General features: G+C 49.0%; 1 protein-coding gene across 5 annotated transcripts in view; it reads right to left on the bottom strand.

Moving 5' to 3' along the window:
• Nucleotides 1–1,561: 1,561 nt before the first annotated feature.
• LOC127004610 (A disintegrin and metalloproteinase with thrombospondin motifs 1-like) overlaps nt 1,562–19,267 on the bottom strand; it is a 132,372-nt gene continuing 114,666 nt past the window's right edge. For 2 of the 5 annotated variants that reach the window (XM_050872619.1, XM_050872622.1), the window contains exons 8-18: nt 15,464–15,584; nt 14,851–14,980; nt 14,548–14,690; nt 12,711–12,766; nt 7,497–7,623; nt 6,991–7,155; nt 6,667–6,793; nt 5,788–5,954; nt 5,125–5,292; nt 3,967–4,154; nt 1,562–3,759 (exon numbers count right to left, since the gene is read on the bottom strand). In XM_050872619.1, the coding sequence (XP_050728576.1) occupies nt 3,611–3,759; nt 3,967–4,154; nt 5,125–5,292; nt 5,788–5,954; nt 6,667–6,793; nt 6,991–7,155; nt 7,497–7,623; nt 12,711–12,766; nt 14,548–14,690; nt 14,851–14,980; nt 15,464–15,584 (1,541 nt within the window). In that variant the 3' untranslated portion in view covers nt 1,562–3,610. Of the gene's footprint in view, nt 3,760–3,966; nt 4,155–5,124; nt 5,293–5,787; nt 5,955–6,666; nt 6,794–6,990; nt 7,156–7,496; nt 7,624–12,710; nt 12,767–13,415; nt 13,469–14,547; nt 14,691–14,850; nt 14,981–15,463; nt 15,585–19,267 lie in introns of all 5 variants that reach the window. The other 3 variants (XM_050872620.1, XM_050872621.1, XM_050872623.1) reach the window with 3 other exon arrangements.

The following is a 19,267-nucleotide window of genomic DNA, read 5'->3' as shown; positions in this document are numbered from 1 at the left end:
GCTCCCCAAGGCGACAACACGCGAGGAGACCTACCCCCATGTTTCCCTGACCTATTCTGTTAAGCGTGACGCGCGGTAAACTTCTGAGGAGGCGAGTGTACTGTTAGCTGTCCCGAGTCATAGCACACAGACAATATTTAGTAATCGTTTGATTGTTAAGACCATGCTGAAATGCGTTAGGACGGGTTCATGAAGTGCGAAGAGTGATAACGCATCAGGTGCAAATAGGACTCTAGTCACGCCGGAGTAATTCGCGTAATACACTCAGCAGAACGAGCCCGGCATTGTGGTGGTGGTCAGACGGGGCAGCACTCACCCACCGCCCACGTGTGTTACTGCAGCGACACGTAACACAACACTGCTTTGGGCGCAGCAAATGCACAGTTAATATCTTAAAAGCCTTACCATAGTGTGCATTACCTTTTCCCCGTAACGTCGGCGCCACACACTCTGACTAGCACATGGCAATTATAGGCATCATTCCCTCGTTTTTTCTCGAGCAGCCGCGCATGCGCCAGGCGGACAGACCTGAACCTCACTCGCTCGTCCTCCATTTCACTACTTGCATCCCAATCATTACATGCTGCGGGATTTCGGGACTGGTGGTCATGAAGGTGACTAATTACCAGTGGGAATGAAAAGGTTACTCTGTTCACACAAAAGAACTGCAATGTGTTGTTAGTTCGTCGAGGCGGGTGGAACCAGCGAACAGTCCTCAACGCTCGTTTACATTATTCCTTATTAGTCGTTTTGCTAATTACTTTTCACTTTATTTGGTATTTTTGCTATGCACACATCTAGAGTACATAGTCAGAAGAATGGTACTGGCCTTAAACGCCGTACACTCGCCGAGGAAGATGAGGCTGGCTGTGTTACAAGTGTAGGCTCCCACCGAGCTGATGGCTGCGCCCCCCGCCCTCACACGAGTTCGATACATGAAATAGAGTGCGTTGCCTGCCTTACATTACTATATAATCCTAGACAACAGCGAAGAATAACAGCACGTCCTCTTACCTTTTTTTCCTTCCATAGTACACAGTACTACACACCCGGGGGACTCCCCTTCTCACTTGACACACACACACTGGTAGCGGCGATTCCCCGGGGCATGCAGTGTGTGGAAACTCTTCACAACAGCTGCTAGTTTGCTAATTTTGACAAGATAAGCATTATTATTCTCTTATAGCTCATTTCAATATGCAGTAAAGACATTTCCTTATGATTACATTATTTAGTGTCCTGTGTGAGTGCAGCTGATGATTTTTAATGGCAGAAAATATGTGAAGATTGCAAATAAAAAATAAAGATTCAACTGATCCTCTGCGTGACTCTTCGGACGACTATTCGAAGCTCCTACGCAGCGAGTTTGAACTACTGCTGGCAATTGCTGGAGGCTCAATTATTGCAGTGCTTTGATGAGCAGCGCTTATGTGTTTTTTCAGCTATTTTTCCCCTTGACTGCCGTCACTGATGGAACAAAATTAAGAGTGAGTGCAATTGTCAAGGTTCCGGGCGCGGCTCCAAGGGTTGTCCACGAGACTTTCGTGAAGAAGAAAAGATGTTTGGGAGACATTTTTATTGTCTTTTTTGACCTCTGGCTTAACATGGAGACCTGGCCAACAGGTGAGCCGGTCAGCTGTGGACCAAGGACCCACACACACACACACACACACACACACACACACACACAGTAAATCAGAGAAACAATCACACATCTGAATACCGTCCTTGACACCTGACACTCATTCATCTACGAAGAAAATGATTTTTGTTTAAGAAAAAAATAAACTTGTCTATACACTAACTTCCGAGATACACGAATGTGATATAATTTTACGCTAAATAATTTCAAATACTGATTTATGTACATAAATGAAAAAAAAAAGGGAGTCCCTCCTGCATGATGCACGTGGGGAGGAGGAGGGTTCGTGCAGGACACCAACCCTGGACTCCGAGGGGTTGAACATTTTGTGGTCCGGTGAACAACAAGTTGAAAACTGAACACGTACGCTGCACGGCCACGCTGCTGCCTGTACACAACAGCCGAAGTCATGCAAGGAACGCCTTTAAGGCCATGATTTTTTTTTGTATCTTTTTCTCGTTACTTTGTGATCATCACCATGTTAATGACAGCTCAGCGCGGTGCAGCAGTAGGGCGCGGCCTGCGCCTGCCTACTCTGAGCTGGTTCAGGTCTGGGAACTCGTTCTATCCTGGCGCTGTGATGCAGTGTAACAATAAGCATTATATAAATAACAATGATTTCCAGACAACTTGTCCGATGAACAGTGACAATATTGATATGGTGGTCATGAGACAGCTGATGGTGAGTGATGCCGGTGATGCTCTGCTCTGCCTGACAGACCTTCCCCAAAAGTGACATGTTTAGAAGGGACCGTCCAGTCCTGGGTCCTGGCAGGGCAGTGACGGTCCGAGTCTCGTAATACTGCTGGAGCCAGACAAGGCATGAATGTCAACAGTTGCCGCAGCACTTTGTGTGGGCAGCGGTGAAGGCACGCCACGAGTGTCCCTCAGCCAGGCCGGGCCTCTGAGAAACCTCTGCTGCCCCGGGTGAGTGGAGGGCGGCAGATCCAGAGCCTGCCCGGCCGGCCTCAGGGCGCCCGGCACGCTGGGGCTGGGCGTGCGGGATGGACAGACCCATTCACACTGATTCTCTTACATATAAATACTACACTTCTTGTGACTATTTACAAAATGGACGGGACAGAATTCCTATTACTTTTTCATGGAAGGAAGGAAAAGCTATTTGGTAAGAAGGTTCTCTGAGGAATTGCACAATAAGGTATATCACGGGATTGTATTGCTTTCACAGACGTTAAGTTATTTTACAATATAAGATACTGGAAATTTATATATAAAAATCAACAACTATGTACATCACACAGGTTCTGTGAACTGTGCTTGGAGTTGGGTATTTCCTCTCGGGAACACCCCGGGAAAGACTGGGCGGGGCCAGGAAGCGGCCTAGGGCGGCGGGCTGCCAGGGCTGGGTGTTGCGTGCAGGCCACGACTTGTTCAGACCGGCGTCCCGATGATTACTTCACTGAGTGGTGATGCGTAACTTGCAGGCCAGTGCTATGGTGTGCCGGTGAGGTGTAGGGGGGGGAGAGGAGCGGCGGGGAACAGGGAGTGTGGCAGCTGAGAGCGTGAACCAAGGGCTGTCTCTTGTGTGGTAGGAGTCACATCCCAGTGGTTTGTCAAGCGTTTCCAATGATGCCTCCTCGCAACGTAGGAGCGTCACTCCAGCAAGTCACGTCAGCAGTCGTCTCCACAGCCGCCTGGGTGCCACGCGTTCCCTGTCTGGCCCGCCCTCTGAGGGATGACTCTGTTTTGGCGTCTTCACTGATGAACATGATATGATGGACGAAAATGATGCCCTCTTCAATCTTTCGTAAAGGAGGCACCATGACGCCGGGATGGCACTGTCTGCTGCAACACCTTTGTCAGTGAAGAAGAAAGATCGAAGGGTTGAGCTCGCGCAGCCCAGGGACGGACGGGCCGCGGCAGGGTGGCTCGCCCTTGAGGTGCCCGGGGCCTGATGCTGAAGTCTTCGCCTGGCGTGGCCCAAAGCCAGGCTCTGCTCCACCCTCACTATCCGCCGCGACACAACTCTTTCTGCGAGCGGCAACAGTTCTTATTGATGTAGCGGTGGCCACAGTAGCGGAACCCGTACGTGCGGAGGAACTCACGGCAGGTGAGGCTTCCGGCGATGTTGGCGATGCGGTCCTCACACTCGCCATCTGAGGAGGAAGTGAGAAGGTCACTGATGTGTGTGTGTGTGTGTGTGTGTGTGTGTGTGTGTGTGTGTGTGTGTGTGTGTGTGTGTGTGTGTGTGTGTGTCAGACTCGAGACGTTGCCATCTGGATAATGTGTTTCGTTGTCCATCATCTAGCTACGTGAATTGCTTGTATCAAAGTGTCCGGACAACAAAAAAACATGCAACTCACCGGCTGGCTTGACTGGCTCTTTGTAATTCTTTTTTAAATCTTTTGGTGGTGAAGGTGTTGTAGTAGTTGTTGTAGTTGTTGTTGTTGATGTTGTGGTGGTGGTGGTGGTCGTGGTGGGTCTGGTTGTTGTGGGTTTATCAGAATCTTTACTCCAGCTGTTCCAATTCCACCTGTTCCACCAGCTGCCCCTGGGAGAGAGACGAGATTACCCTGACGAGGCGAAGTAAGGAGAAGAGGGACAAGAACAAGACATACAAAATGGAGGGTAAAAGGAGCAGGAGATGAGGTGAAGGAAAAGAGGCGGGCATAAGGAAAGTGGGATGATGGGAATGAAATAAAGATGGGTATGATAAAGAGAAGGGAAGGGATAAGTGAGAAGAGAGAGGGATAACGAGAGGCAAACCCAAAGGAAAGAGGGTGAAGATGAGAATATACGATAGGTTTAGATGGAACAGAGGAGGAAGTGAGGAATGAAGAGGATGGTGTGAGAGGAACGGAAGAAATGAGAAGAGGAGGAGGAGGAGGAGGAGGTTGAAACAAAAACAAAGAAAGGGAAAAAAATATGAGATGAGAAGAGGAGGAGGCTTAATAGAGGACGAGGTGCAGACTAGAAGGACAAAAGGTTGAAACAAAAGGCAAAGAAAGGGGAAAAAATATGGTGATAGTCCTAGAGAGTATGTTTACAATTAATTCTCTTCATTAGTCCATCAAGCTACTTCGATGCACAATCCTCAACCTACTCTCCTTAACCTTACCCTCCTAACTAACATTCTTCATTAGTCCACCAAGCTAAGTGACTATTCAATATTAACTACTTCGATGCACAATCCTCAACCTACTCTCCTTAACCTTACCCTCCTAACTAACATTCTTCATTAGTCCACCAAGCTAAGTGACTATTCAATATTAACTACTTCGATGCACAATCCTCAACCTACTCTCCTTAACCTTACCCTCCTAACTAACATTCTTCATTAGTCCACCAAGCTAAGTGACTATTCAATATTAACTACCTCGATGCACAATCCTCAGCCTACTCTCCTTAACCTTACCCTCCCTTAACCTACCCCAAAACCAGAAGAACCTCTATCTATAGGTAATGAGTTAAAAGACTGGAAAGGATTTATAAAGATGACTGAGATAAGGAGGGAAACGGACCTGGTGGTGGTGACGGCGGGGAGTTGCGTGGTGGTGGTGGTGGGAGTGGTGGTGGTGGTGGTGAAGGGGCGTCTGGTGGTGAAGGGTCGTCTGGTGGTCGTCGAGAAGGGCGGGTCCGTGTACACTGGCTTGATCTGAGTCGACTGGAAGATGAAGTGCTCACCGGACCTAAAAGATGGGTTGTTGGACTTATATACTTTGCCTTCTACACCCACACCCACACCCACACCCACATCCACATCCACCCGAAGCCACAGCCACACACAAACCCTTGCTCAGAAAAGAAAATCAACACAGCATAACGATTTCTTTGTCCTGTAGTTCTTTCTTTTTCTTCTCCTTCCCTTCTACTTCAATTATCAATATTGCTTTACTTCTCCTTCCCCTTCCTTCTTTAGCTCATTATCTTGATCCTTCCTTCCATTCATTCTTCCTTTCTCCTTTCCTTCCTTGCTCCCTCCCTCCTTTCCTTCTTTTCTTCTTTCCCTCCTTCCTTTCTTCCTTCTTTCCTCAACCCCTTCCTCACTTTTTTCCCGCTGCTTACCTTCAATTCCTTCCATTCATTCTTCCTTTCTCCTTTCATTCCTTCCTTCCATCAACACTCCTTCCTTGCTCCCTCCCTTCCTTCCTATATTCCTTCCTTCCTTCTTTCCCGCCTCTTACCTGTTGTCGAAGTCAGATATAGAGTTCCCGTGATCGAATTCGCAGCGGCCGTTGATACAGATCTTGCCGTTGCCGCAGTCGGAACCCTCAGCGGCAGGCCTGAAGGAGACGCAGTAGCCGCTGGAGGAGTCGAAGCAGAAGAGCTGAGCGCACACCCGGTCGTCCTTCTGCAGGGGTGAAGGGAGAGGAGAGGCGGTTATGAGTGTACTGGTGGAGAGGACGAGCTTGGAGAAGAGAGAGAGGGAGCGTGGGAGTAAAGGAGGAAGGGAGGAACTGTGTGTGTGAAGAAGGGAGGGAGGGAAGCAGGAAGTAATGGAGAGTGGGAAGAAGGAAGAGAGGGAGGGAGGAGTGGATGTAGAGACACAGACGTCTAGGTAAAATTACGGTGAATATATTGAGGCTGAGAAATGAAGAAGTAAAAACGTAGTATAATAGGAAAAAAGAGATAGTGAGAGAGAGAGAGAGAGAGAGAGAGAGAGAGAGAGAGAGAGAGAGAGAGAGAGAGAGAGAGAGAGAGAGAGAGAGAGAGAGAGAGAGAGAGAGAGAGAGAGAGAGAGAGAGAAAATGTGCGTAGCTCCAGAGGTTTGTCGTCCTTTGTTTGTGGTCCAGTGTCGTCAATGAGTCGTTCGTAAGTTCTCTATTCGTCCTGTAGGGCATCACAGGCCATCAGTCAGTCAGTCAGTCTTTCCTTGGCCAGTCACAAGTCACTCCAGAGTCGCCCATCAGTCACATGGCCGCCCGTCCGCCCGTCCTTCCGTCACCTTGTTGCTCAGTCATTCACGAGGCGACTATCGGCCACAAGCGGTCATTGGTTGGTTGGTTGGAGGGTCGGTTGGTCGGTCGGTCGGTGGTGGTGGTGTCTTGTCGACGTCTACTTACGAAGCAGGCTGAGGTGCCCCGGTCCTTCTTGCACTGGGCGTCGACGGAGAGCAGCTTGCCGGGCAGCACCCTGGGCAGCGACTCATCCTCGTGCGGCAGGTTGAAGAGGCAGGTGGACACGTCGCCGCTGTGGTGAAGGGGGGGAGGAGTTAATTTTGGTCTGAGTACCTTTCTTTTATTCAGAGGTGCTGACATGAATTTTCCTTTTCAATCAATCATCCTGCTGTTGGGCAGTAAGTACTGATTAAATTAAGTTAATGACGAACACAAAAAATAGTCACTACTGAAGGTTTCATTTCAAGGCGCCGCCGTAAAGACACGTACTTAAGGAAGTGGTGGAACTGCTCTATGGAACAGGAGGACCAGCGGAAGCCCTTCTCGGTGTGCCGCAGGTCGCTCATGATGTAGCCGTCCTCCCACCGGCAACTGCGCGCCCCGGGGCCCCCGAGGTAGGGCGGTGGCGAGGACCCGTCGTGCACGGCGCCGAGCCTGGGACAGGGAGGCGCGGCGTGAGTGAATGTGATGGGTTTCAGCCCGGACATTCAAATACTCATTAATCTAGAGATTTTACACTAAATACGAACAGTGACTGACATTCCCTAACATCTTGGGCTTTACCTGCAATTACCATAAAGAACACTGATTTCTGACTACTAACACTGTCCTCTTTTGACATCTAGGTTTAATAAAACACTAAACACCAGCCCAGGTGAACGCTAATTACTTCATCATCTCATTCACATCCACCCACTCACCCCCAGCCCCCACCCCCACCCCCGCCCACCCACCCCACACACACACAACCTCCTCCCCCCCACACACACACTCACAGGTGTCCTGCCTCGTGCGCGGCGACGATGATGCCGGAGAAGCCGCCAGTGTCCTCGACAAGAGCCACGGAGTTAACCTTCTGCAGCCGCTTGTTGACCACGCAGGCGCCGCCCACGTACGCGAACCCTGAGGTGGATTAAGACACGTCACCTCAAAGCCCACCATGACCACCTTGACGCTAGGCTGCCGCGGCGGCGGACATGTCGGGGACGCTCATGCAGCTCGCGCACCGCTAGTCACTCGCTAATATAGCCAGACAACTCAACCCTTTTGCCTGCATGGTTTTTACGGTAAAGGAAGCAGCATATAGGCAAAAACAAAAACGGAAAAAAAAGAAAAAAAATCCCGGTAAGTGCTGCTCCTGTTGGGAATTATTTTGCTATTATTTTCGATACTAAGGGCTTGTGAGGTGACTAGCGTCGGGAGCTGCCGAGGCCGTAACACAGCAGCCAGCGTGAAGGAACATATGCATACGAAGGCGACCACCGCTGCCCCGAGCCTCCCACCACCCGCCAGGACCCGCGTGGAGGCTGTCGCTGGGCGTGTGCCGGGGCGCATGACTGGCCGGTACAGCGCCGCGCGACCCGAGGCTTCACGGTGGGAGGGTCTGGGCGGGTGCTGGGGGGCGGGGTGCAGCAGACAGTGCCTCATGGTGACGGGCAGGAGGTTGGGGAGTGAAGGGGTTGGTGAGATGAACGTCAGCAAAGCTACTGAGTTTTTTGACAGTAAATGCAAGACTGGATGATCTTTTATTGCAGTGAAATTTACAGCAAAACACAACAAAAGCGAATTCTGCAAAGCATGAAAGGCGGAAAGGCTTTGGACTTAACAAGACTAACCAACAGAAGCAATTATTTTTTTCCCGTAGTAGAAACTATTGACAAAATAATCCTCAGCAAACACTGAAGAAGGTGCTGTCCGCCTTTTATGCTGCAGACTACTGAGACTGAAATTTATACAAAAGAGCGCTGAGCAGAGGACACGGCGGGACTGCTAATTACACTTCAATTCACTGTTGACGAGGATACTATTGATACCATGAAGTGCTTCTTTGTAATACACTTCGGTTACCATCTGCCGTGTCCTCGGCTCGCTCTGTCTACAGGATGAAGGGAAATTTATTCTTTAAATCAATTATTCAACATTCCAGAGTATGGAAGCTTTAAAGACAAAAAAGGAAGTTTAACTTAACATGTAAAAAATAGAAATTTTATCAAATAACTTATTTGTGATTTTTTTGTGTGTGTGGGTGTGTTTGTGTTGTTTTTTCAGTTGTTTGTTACTGAATGTTTAACTACAAAAATATCTTTTTATATATATGGTGTTCATGTTGTCAAGTGTGTGATAACTTTAAAAAAAAATATATAAATGTTTGTGTGGATGTGACATGCAACAAACAGCAAGACAGACAACAGACAGACAGACAAACAAACACAGCAAACACTTTCACGTGAAAATTCAGATGTGAAAAACCAAGGACAGGCAGAACAAGAATGAGACAAAGAGGAATATGAAGCGTGGTGGTGGAATAATAACAAAAATGGAAAGATGGGTGAGAGGAAAGGAAAGCGGTGCATGATGAGAAAGGCAGGCAGTACACGGTGCAATAAAGAGCCAGTATGAATCAAGAGAGCCAAGGTGAATGAACAAGTAAGTAAGTAACAGCGTGACTGAGTAAGGGAGTAAGTGTGTAAGAGAAAGTGGCAACAAGAGTGAAAAAAAAGTCTGGAATAAATAACTGAGTGAATGAGAGGAAAGAAGAGCCAAGAAGACAACAATAACAAAGTGTGGGAGAGTGCCAAGTGGTCCCGAGGTGAGGATGGGAGTGGCCAGGGTGGTGCAAACAGGGACAGAGGAGGAAGACTGTCACGAAGATGGAGGGAAGACTTTAAAAGACAATGAGGCCATAACAGAGAAGGAAGGGAGGCGAGGACAGCGCTGAGTGGGAGGTAAAAATAAAAAGAGAGAGAGAGAGAGAGAGAGAGAGAGAGAGAGAGAGAGAGAGAGAGAGAGACAACACACAGAATAAGAAAAGACGGTCATGCTCTCTCTCTCTCTCTCTCTCTCTCTCACACACACACACACACACACACACACACAAAGAGACTAGACATGCCAGGCCCTTCACCCTCCCCTGCCCCGCCTATATATTTTTTCTTATCTCATTAATTTACGTGAGCAGACAATTACACTTTACTTTAACTTATCAAAAATACCCGCATAAGGCAGTAAAACAAACAAACAAACGACATTTCATAAACGTTCCCTCATAAAGAAGCTCGTGGCATGAAATCAAGAAACGTTTTTATATTTTTACGTTTTTTTGGAATGAATCAACGTTAGCGGCGGCAGGCAGGGGAGGGGGAAGGGAGGGCCACGTCAGCTTACCTGGGCAGCACCTGTGGCGGCGGCGAGACCGAGAGAGACAGACACAGAGATCATGCAAGAGTCAGGGTGTGGTAAGGGTCGTCGGCGCCGCCTTCCACCCTCGGCGCGGGCCTTGAGGGGGAAGGAGTCGAGGCAGCCAAGGCAACAACTCTGTCAGGATCGTCCCTTTGTGCTCACACTGTCTCGGGGCCTCAAAAGGAACACGAAATATCAACGTTCTCTTTATCGATGCTGGAAATTTGTTTATGTTCACTCAGGGTCTATTTCGGCATGGGAATCGATTCGTCCCTGTGTCTGAAGCTGTACATAGTCGCGGAACATAATGACAGGTCCTCGAGAAAGGGTCAATTATGGAATCATCGCTTCGGGTTATAAATGATGTATGGCTGCTTCAAATACGCAAGATCCAAAGGGAGAGAAAAGTCAACCGCTGTACAAAAAATAAATAAATTTGCAGCCATGTCTAAGCATTCCTAAAAAGTAGTCTCTGTCGGGGTATGAGTTCAAAGTCCAGTACGCAGATTGCTCAGTTGGCTTCTGTTGAATTAGTTGTTTATCTGAGTCTTCCGTGACGTCCGGGTTAATTCACTGGTTTCTTTCACACACACACACACACACATACAGACACACACAGGCACACACACAGACTGACGGGTCCAAGGGCGTGAGGTCAGACAGGGACATCCATCCATATACAGAGTTAATAGGTGCATCAAGAAGACCAAACACACACACACACACAGTCAAGCGGAGGAACAGAGGAGTTAAGAGGTAAGTACATTCATGGAGTCAAGAGGAAAATACAGGGTCAGCAAGTTCACCAGGAGTCAAGAGCGGCATTCAACAGTCAAAAAGTAGTTCATTCAAGAGTCAGGAAGAGGATTCAGGAGTCAAGAAGAACACCAGGAAGTCGAGGATCACCAGAGTCGAGGTCGGTGGGTGAGGCAGGGGAGGGCGAGGTTGGCGGTGCTGAGACAGATGGGCAAGGGAGGGAGGGAGGGTGGCAGGGAGGGAAGGAGGTCATGGGGAGGGAGAGGGGAGGAAAAGGGCATCACAAAAAGGGGGTTTCTTGGTGGGTAGAGTCAGGTATTGGTGGTGGTGGTGGTGGTGTCGTGGTCAAAGTCAGCTGGTGATGGTGGTGGTGGTGGTGGTGGTGGTGTTGGTGATGAGATTATTGAGATTGGCTGGTTTAGTGGTGGTGGTGGTGATTTTTAGGTCATCATGAAGCTTATCTAAGGTCTGGAATATCTTTTTTTATGTCTTCAACCCGAAAAAATCTTATGTGTAAATAATAATTGTGATAATAATTGTAATATATAATAAAGATGAAAGCGGTGGCGGGTGTGGTGCTGAGGCGTGGTAGTGGTGAAGGGGGAGGTGGTGGTGAAGGGGGTGGTGATGGTGAAGCTAATGATGGTGAAGCTAGTGAGAGTGAAGCGTGATGGTGACTGGCTGATTAATCTTCTACTAACTACAGTGCATTAAAACAACAACAAATAAATAATCAAATAATCAACACCATTAGTAACATAAAAGAAACACTAAAACAATTAACTGCAACATGTGGACTCTAAAAAAAATTACATATACTGAAAGAGGATAAACCCGGAACCTAAAAATAAAAGCAAAAAAATAAATAAATCTCTATATATGAATTCTGCAAGGTATATTAATCTGGTTAGGTCATTAATGCTGCACTGAACTGACTACCTGGCTGTCTAAATCATTGTGGTTGAGTGTCTAGGCATGGGAGAGGGTGTGGGTGAGGGTGGGAATGGGTGGGAATGGAGGGGTGGGGGAGAAGGAACAGCCGCCAAGGGAACGCTCTCTCTGTGTGTGGAGGAATGGGGGAGAAGGAGAGAAAGGGGTGATGAGTGGTAAGTGGTGGAAGGGAGAATAATAAGTGGAGGAACGAAGGGAGGAGGGAGATATAACGAGTAAGGAGAATTAAGTGTACAGGGAAATGATGTAGGAAAGGGGATTACGGGGAAAGGAATGTAGTGAGAATGGGTGTTGGAGAGAAGGGGAAGGGACAGTACGGATGAGAGAAAGAGAGAGATGATGAAGGACAAGGGAGAGTGAGGGTGAAGGAGGAACTGTTAGAGAAAGGGTAAACGTAGTGAAGGGAAGAGAAAGGGGATTAAGGAACGTAAGTGGAGCAGTAAAGGGAATGGGTTTAGGGATTAGAGGCGAAAGAGGAAAGGAGAGAGAACGGGGAAGGAAGGGGAGGTAGAGGGAAAGGCAAGGGAAGAAAGTGGGGAGAGAGAAAAAGGCAAGGGATAGGAAGGGGACAGTATAGGGTAAGGGGGAGGGGAATAAGGGGAGATAGAAGGGACGGGGAGGGACGGTGTGGTCAGGTACGAGAGCTCACTTCATGTTTCTGTCTTTCTGCCGTACAAAACATGACGCTTTTACACTTTTATTACGTCAGTGAGATTAAAAACTAATATAAAAATTAATATGTGCATTATCAAAGAACTTTACAGATGAGAGACATGAAAAAAAGACTACCAAAAAAGAGAACTGACATTAATAAAAGAGAGAATGTAAATATAGTGATGAACAAAGGGGATATGAGGAGGAGGAGGAGTGAGGTGAAGGGGGTAGGAAGGAGAAGGGACAGGAGGGGAGAGAGGAGGGGGAAGAGGAAAGAGAGAAGACGGGAGGGGCGGGGAGGGAGGAGTGTGCCTGACGTGTTTTGACTACAAACTCTTTATGATCGAGAGGCAGAGAAGCGTAACCGTGGCGGCGGCCGAGGGAGTGAATGGTGATGGGGATGGTGAGGGTGATGGTGATGGTGCCGAGGTCAGTCAGGGCACACATACCTGCGGTCCCCCTGTTGCAATCCCCCCCTATGAAAGCGCGTCTACACATGTCTAATCTGCAAGGAGAAAAGTCAGGTTGGTTGATTCAGGCGGTGGTGGTGGTGGGATTGTTTCGGGGTGTCCGTGAGTTGAGCTGCGGGACTGACAGACAGACAGGCAGACAGACAGACAGACAGCTGGTGGCCGTTCTGACATGAGCGCTGACGTCAGTGGAGGGTGACGTCAGGGCAAGGCCGCTGCTGGTGCTAGTGGTGTTAAGACTGAGCCGCTGCTGGGGAGAGACGTTATGAGGGAGGGTGTGACAGGCGCGTCTGACTGTGTACCCGACTCCTGTCTCCCAGGCGCCCACCACCAGCAGCCCAGTGTGGTGGTGGTGGTGTTGGCAGGACTGTTTGTTGTGGTTGTTGTTGTTACTGTTGTTGTTGTTACCCTCGCGTGCCCTGCCCCGTGGGTCTGGTCAGCGTCTGTCTGGTGGTAGAGGCGCGACACTTACCTCGGCAGCGTGTGATAGAAAATGAGGCTGGCCATTGGCTGAGAGAAAATGTATACCTTGCACACCACAACACGGGGAACTATCAGACTAGCCAAGGCGAGTGTGCCACAACCACATCCCAAGAGTATATCCTTCACCGTATTACTCGTGTTGGTGCAGAACAATGTGTTTGTGTGCACGTGTGCGTGACAGGCGGTGTGTGTGCAACGTACCGGCTGTGCCTGTCGTGCACCGTCCACTCTTTCGGCGACGACACAAATCGTATCTGGGATGGGGCGTTAATGGGGTACACAAATTTAGAGACGGAGGGACACGAGGCGTCCCCGGCGGCACCTGCGGCTGCCCTTCACACTACCTACACCTTGAAACTGACATGTGAATACAACTCTGCCTCAACACTACCTGGGACTCATCCACACCACAACACCTGCATCACTCAACACCCAAGCACAGCCCAGGCTTCGTGGAGGCCGCCAGGCTGATTAAGATTTGAAAACAAAATTTGAATATGAAACTTTCAAGATAGTTTTGTCTTAAATCTCCAGGTGAAATTTAAGTAACCTTTGTGTAACAGGCACGTGGCTCAGGGCTGGTGACCCGCCGCGCCACAAAGCAGGCGGCGTCCTTCGTGCCTGCTGCACACCTGGTTGGGAGCAGCAGCGCACGTGGCACCTGTTCACACACGTCATACATTCACAGTGGAGGACAATTAATGAAAGCAACTTTACTTCATAAGGAACCCATAGTTAGGAAACACCTGCACACATAAGAAACATAAAACATAATTATTTGAAATAAATTCTTGAAAAGAAGCAATTTCATACTTTTGCATTTACCATTTATATAAATAAGAATCATCAAGAAAAAATATTACTTTACTTAACCCTTTCTTAAAAAATATAACAGTAACAATAAGCTATTTCCGCTTCCATTCCCCCATTCGCCCATCTCTCTTCCCGCCTCCCCTTCTTATCGCCCCTTCTTTAGCGTGTCCACTACACCTCAATCCTTCCTCTCCCTACTCTACCCCCTCCCACCCTCCCATGACCCTTTCCTTTTTCCCTCGCACTCTCCCTTCTCCTCTTCCTTTCTTCCTTCTATCCCTTTCCCAGGTACTCTCCCTTTCTCCTCTCCTTTTTCCCCTCTCTCCCTTCACCCTTCTCCTCTCCTTTTCTCCCCTTTCCCTTCACCCTTCTCCCCTCCTTTTTTTCTTCTTTCCCTTCACCCATTTCCCTTCCTCCCCTGTCTCACCACCCCTCTCCTTTCACCCGGCAGTTCTCCTTTTCTCCCCTCCCCTCCCTCCCTCCCAACCCTTTAGTCTCCCTCCCCTTCCCCGGCACGTACTTGGTGATGGCCACGGCGATATCGTAGGTGGGAAGGCGCCGCTCCTGGTAGAGGTATTTGCCCATGTCGATGAGAGCCTTGGCGGAGTCGATGGCGTCGCGGCCCACTCGGTTCTTCTCCAGGTAGGGCATGGCGTCCCTGCTCTGTGGGGGGAGGGGGCGTTAGTGTGTGTGGGGGGGTAGGAAGAGGTAGGTGAGTGTGGGAGAGTGTATGCCGGGGGAAGGGAAGGGTGCGTTATTGAGTGTGTGGGGGGATATATTCGTATACCTCACAGTCCCATCCCGCCCCGCCCCGCATACGAACCCTTGAGATGATGATGCCGGCGATGGAGATCTTGACGCGGGGCCCCTTGAGCAGCTTGTAGCGGAGGTCCACGCCGTTCCAGAAGGACACGTAGTAGCTCTTGATCTGGCTGTTGTCTTGTCCGTGAAGCCTGCGGGGAAGGAGTGTGTGAGTGAGGGAAGAGGAGAGGGAGAGAGGAAAGGAGTGAAGGAGAGAGAGTGAAGGAGGGAAAGCGGGAAGATACTAAGATGATGTAGAAGTGGAAGAATGAATGAGAAACGGGGAAGGAAAGTATGGAAGAAAATCAAGGTAGTGAAAAAGTATGGGGATGAAGGCACTAATGAAAAGAAGATAGGTGGGAGGCAGCGAGAAAATGAAGAGGATGAAGGAGTGAAGGAACAAGTAGTACAGTAGAGGAACCCCACGTCCCCTCACTCCGTCAACCCTCAAAGGTCTCCCACTCACCATACATTGCGCCCTTTGCAGCCCCAATAACTCGTGCAGAGACAGAAGCCCACTAACTAACCCGTATCAACACACAGGTAACCCATTCCACTGAGAGCAAGTACAGGTAAAGGTAAAGACTCAATAACAAAGACCCAAGATTAATCAACATCGCCGCATCAGCACTCACAGGTAGCCGTCGTAGTCCACCAGCACCAGGATCTCGGGGTAAATGATGTAGGGCGCGCTCCTCTTGCGTCTGGGCCTGGCGTCGGGGTTGCGGGTCGGGATGTGGTCAGGCTCCATGAACGCTGCGGGAGAGGGAGACGGAGGGGGAGATTAAGCACTGGCAGGATCACTATAGTCTTCGGGATAGCCCTCTCCAGTACCTAGTTGGATAGTTGACTTAATCCGGAGAACAATTTGTATCTCTCTCCGTTTGTCACTATGATCTTAGGGAAACGAAAGGGAGGTTAGATACTAGCAGGATCACTGGGGTCTTCAGGATAGCCCTCTCCAGTACCTAGTTGGATAGTTGACTTAATCCGGAGAACAGTTTGTATCTCTCTCCGGCTGCCATTATGATCTTAGGGAAAAGTTATTGACTCTCGGCTCCCTTAAGAAAATAGACGGTCTGTTTTTTTTATTTCTTTTTGTCTGTCCCTCTGTTTGGTGATTGGGGGTTTAGGAATATATAACCTTCTCCTCCTTATTCTGATATAAAGACGTTTTGGTCCAGGAACCTTTATTTTCTTTTATATATATTTCTCTCTCTCTCTCTCTCTCTCTCTCGTCAGCCACTTCCTGAATGTGGGCAATTAAAAGAGAACACGGGGCAGGTGATCGGAACATCGCCACTAACAACGGTGTCTCGACTATAAACCTTTAGTGGATGTGAAAAGAGGCAGGTTTCACTGGCACCAATGAGGACAACCGAAGACTGAGGAAAATAAAATGCGATAATGAAAACAACATCAAGAAACTACTACAACTTACCGTCTTGGAGAATAGTCTTAAGGCTGGACTAGTAAAAAAAACTTTGAAGTAGAGGAGAACAAATGGCATCAATAAATTCACTAGTAACACATTTTACTGACTCGATAGAAGGGAATGAGAATGAAAAAGAGAGACTCACAACAAAGTCACACATGAAAACAAAGAAAACAAACAAACCTCTCTTTCGGCCACCTCTTTGGATTCTTTTTGGGAGCAGCGAGTAGCGGGTTTTTTTTTTTGTTATTGTTTCCTTTTTTTGTGCCCTTGAGCTGTCTCCTTTGTTGTAAAAAAAAAAAAATCATCAACAACAACAACAACAACAACAAAACATGTCAGCGGATCGAACTACCAGACGAAAAAAAACGTAAAATAAACCTGAAAAACCGAAGCCAGTGACTCAGCCTCAGAAATGGTGGTAATTAAGCGACACTTCCTTCCCCAGCGAGTGTTAAGTGACCACGAGCCGCTCTTTCACTCCCTGTTAAATACCATCACCCCCGTACTCCACTCTCCCTCCCCGCTATACCCGATCACACCCGGTCTCTCCCCTCTCCCTCCTCTTCCCTACTCCATCACCCCCGTACCCCCCTCTCCTTCTTTATCCCATCACCCCCGTACCCCCCTCTCCTTCTTTACCCCATCACCCCCGTACCTCCCCTCCCCTTCTTTACCCCATCATCTCTCCCTCCCTGCTACACCCCATCACCCCCGTACCCTGGCCTTCCATATCCCAGCCATGCGCTCCCCTCCCTTCATCGCCCTAGCCCTGTGTCCCCCCCTAGCCCCCCCCGCCGAGCTAACGGGAGAGCAGTGTCGCCCGTCGGGAGCCTCGATAAGATTAGCCCTCAACTGTTCCTCGCCTCGCTCCCCACGACCCCGACACGCCGGAACTATAGGAGCAGCACCGCCCCCCACCCCCGCCGCCTCCTCCAACCCCCCCTCCTGTACGCTGCCCTCAATCCCCCCCACCATCACTATTACTTCAACCTTCCTCACCATCACTATCACCATCACTACCCTCACCATTACCAATACTATCAATACAGCCTCCGTTACCACCATCACCACCACCGTCACCATCACCTCCTCCCTCGTCCCATAGCCATCACCAACTCCACTCTGACCTTCCCATCTCCCTTCCCTGGAATAATGTGATGTCCTGAGATGATACGATGGGCATAAATTTAACAACAGATACAGAAATACATAGATACATACATAAAAAAAATACATACAAACACATACATAAAACACCAAGGGATACATATACGTAGGCATACACATAAAAATACACTAACACATGCTTCCACGGATACACACATGACTACATACATACATAGGCACATGTACACTAGCATGACTCACCCATCCACCGTTTACGCTTCCCGTCCACTTTTCAACCGAGCCCACCAACACTTCCTGACTCCTTCACTCGTGGCCGCCGCTCGCCTGTGTTTACGCGGGTATGTTGATGCAGAGCGCGTCTAAAGGCTCCTGAGAGGTAAGTGTGTGAACTCCATGGAACGTGTGTCAGCATTGCCGGAACGAAACCAGGTGCTCGAATATCCTGTGGAGCGACTGACTAGGCGACGAAAGGGTTAAGATCGGTAGCTGTTCTTAGACGCTTCTCTAATATCAGTCATTTCTAGAGGTCAAAATAGCATTGCCAGAACGAAGTCAAGAGCTGGAATGTCTTGTGGAGTGAGTGACTGGGCGACGGATGGGATTAATTAGGTCGGTATATATTCTAAGATGCTTCCTTTTCTTTTTCCATTTCTGAAGGCCAAGAGGGAGGTTAAACGCGTCCCCATGAGTGTTTCTTTACGTTCACGGTGCAGAAGCTTAGTCAGACTACCACCAGGATCATTAAACTCCCCCTGGAAATGCCCACAAATCACACGAAAGCTTAGTTAAATGTATGTTCTTAGACGCTTCCTTCTCTTACATCAGTCATTTCTAAAGGCCAAGAGGGAGGTTAAACGCGACCTCATGAGTGTTTCCTTATGTTCGTGGTGCAGGAACTTGTCAGACTACCACCAGGGTCATAAAACTCCCCCTGGAAATTCCCAGAAATCATACGAAGGCTTAGTTAAATGTATGTTCTTAGACGGTTCCTTCTCTAACTTCAGTCATTTTTAGAGGCCAAAAGTGAGGATAAACGCGTTCTCCTGAGTGTTTCTTTACGTTCACGGTGCAGAAACTGTGTCAAACTACCACCAGGGTCATAAAACTACCCCTGGAAATGCCCACAAATCACACGAAAGCTTTATTGAATGTCCTATGTGCTTGGGGGTGCCGGAAGGTTTGAGAATATGACCCTTTACAAGTCACGCGCTGCCCCGATGAATATGAAATACAGCGAGGGGAAGAGGAGAGATAAACGGGAGTGGAGAAGCAAACAGAGAGAGCAAGTGTGTGTGTGTGTGTGTGTGTGTGTGTGTGTGTGTGTGTGTGTGTGTGTGTGTGTGTGTGTGTGTGTGTGTGTGTGTGTGTGTGTGTGTATGCTTCTGTCGGGTTGTCGGTGAGCAGGGTATTGGTCGGGCGGTCGGGGCGAGGTGTAGAGGTCGCCGACTGGGGGATCATTAGTGTTCGGGATGCCTCGGTCGGTCGGTTGGAGGGGGGGGGGTCCTCGTCGGTCGGGGGGGGTGGAGATCAACAAACACCCGAAATATAGTAGACTAATCCAGTTACGTCCAGGTGTATCGTGTTCTCTCTCTCTCTCTCTCTCTCTCTCTCTCTCTCTCTCTCTCTCTCTCTCTCTCTCTCTCTCTCTCTCTCTCTCTCTACCACCATCTTTCTCATTCATCGCCTCCCCTTCCCCTCAATCCCCAAGGCCCACCGTCATCCCCACAGCCTCAACACCTTCCCCTTCAGCCCTTCCCCACGCCCCTCTCACCCCTTCTACACACCGACGGAAAAGGTAGAGTCGTTCTTCTTCGCTGGGGATGAAGGGGAAAGGAAGGGAAGGGAAGGGAAGGGAAAGGAAAGGAAAGGAAGG

Source organism: Eriocheir sinensis, chromosome 28, assembly GCF_024679095.1.
Source record: "Eriocheir sinensis breed Jianghai 21 chromosome 28, ASM2467909v1, whole genome shotgun sequence".
Taxonomy (NCBI): Eukaryota; Metazoa; Arthropoda; class Malacostraca; order Decapoda; family Varunidae; genus Eriocheir; species Eriocheir sinensis.
This window is presented reverse-complemented; position numbering and strand designations above follow the sequence as displayed.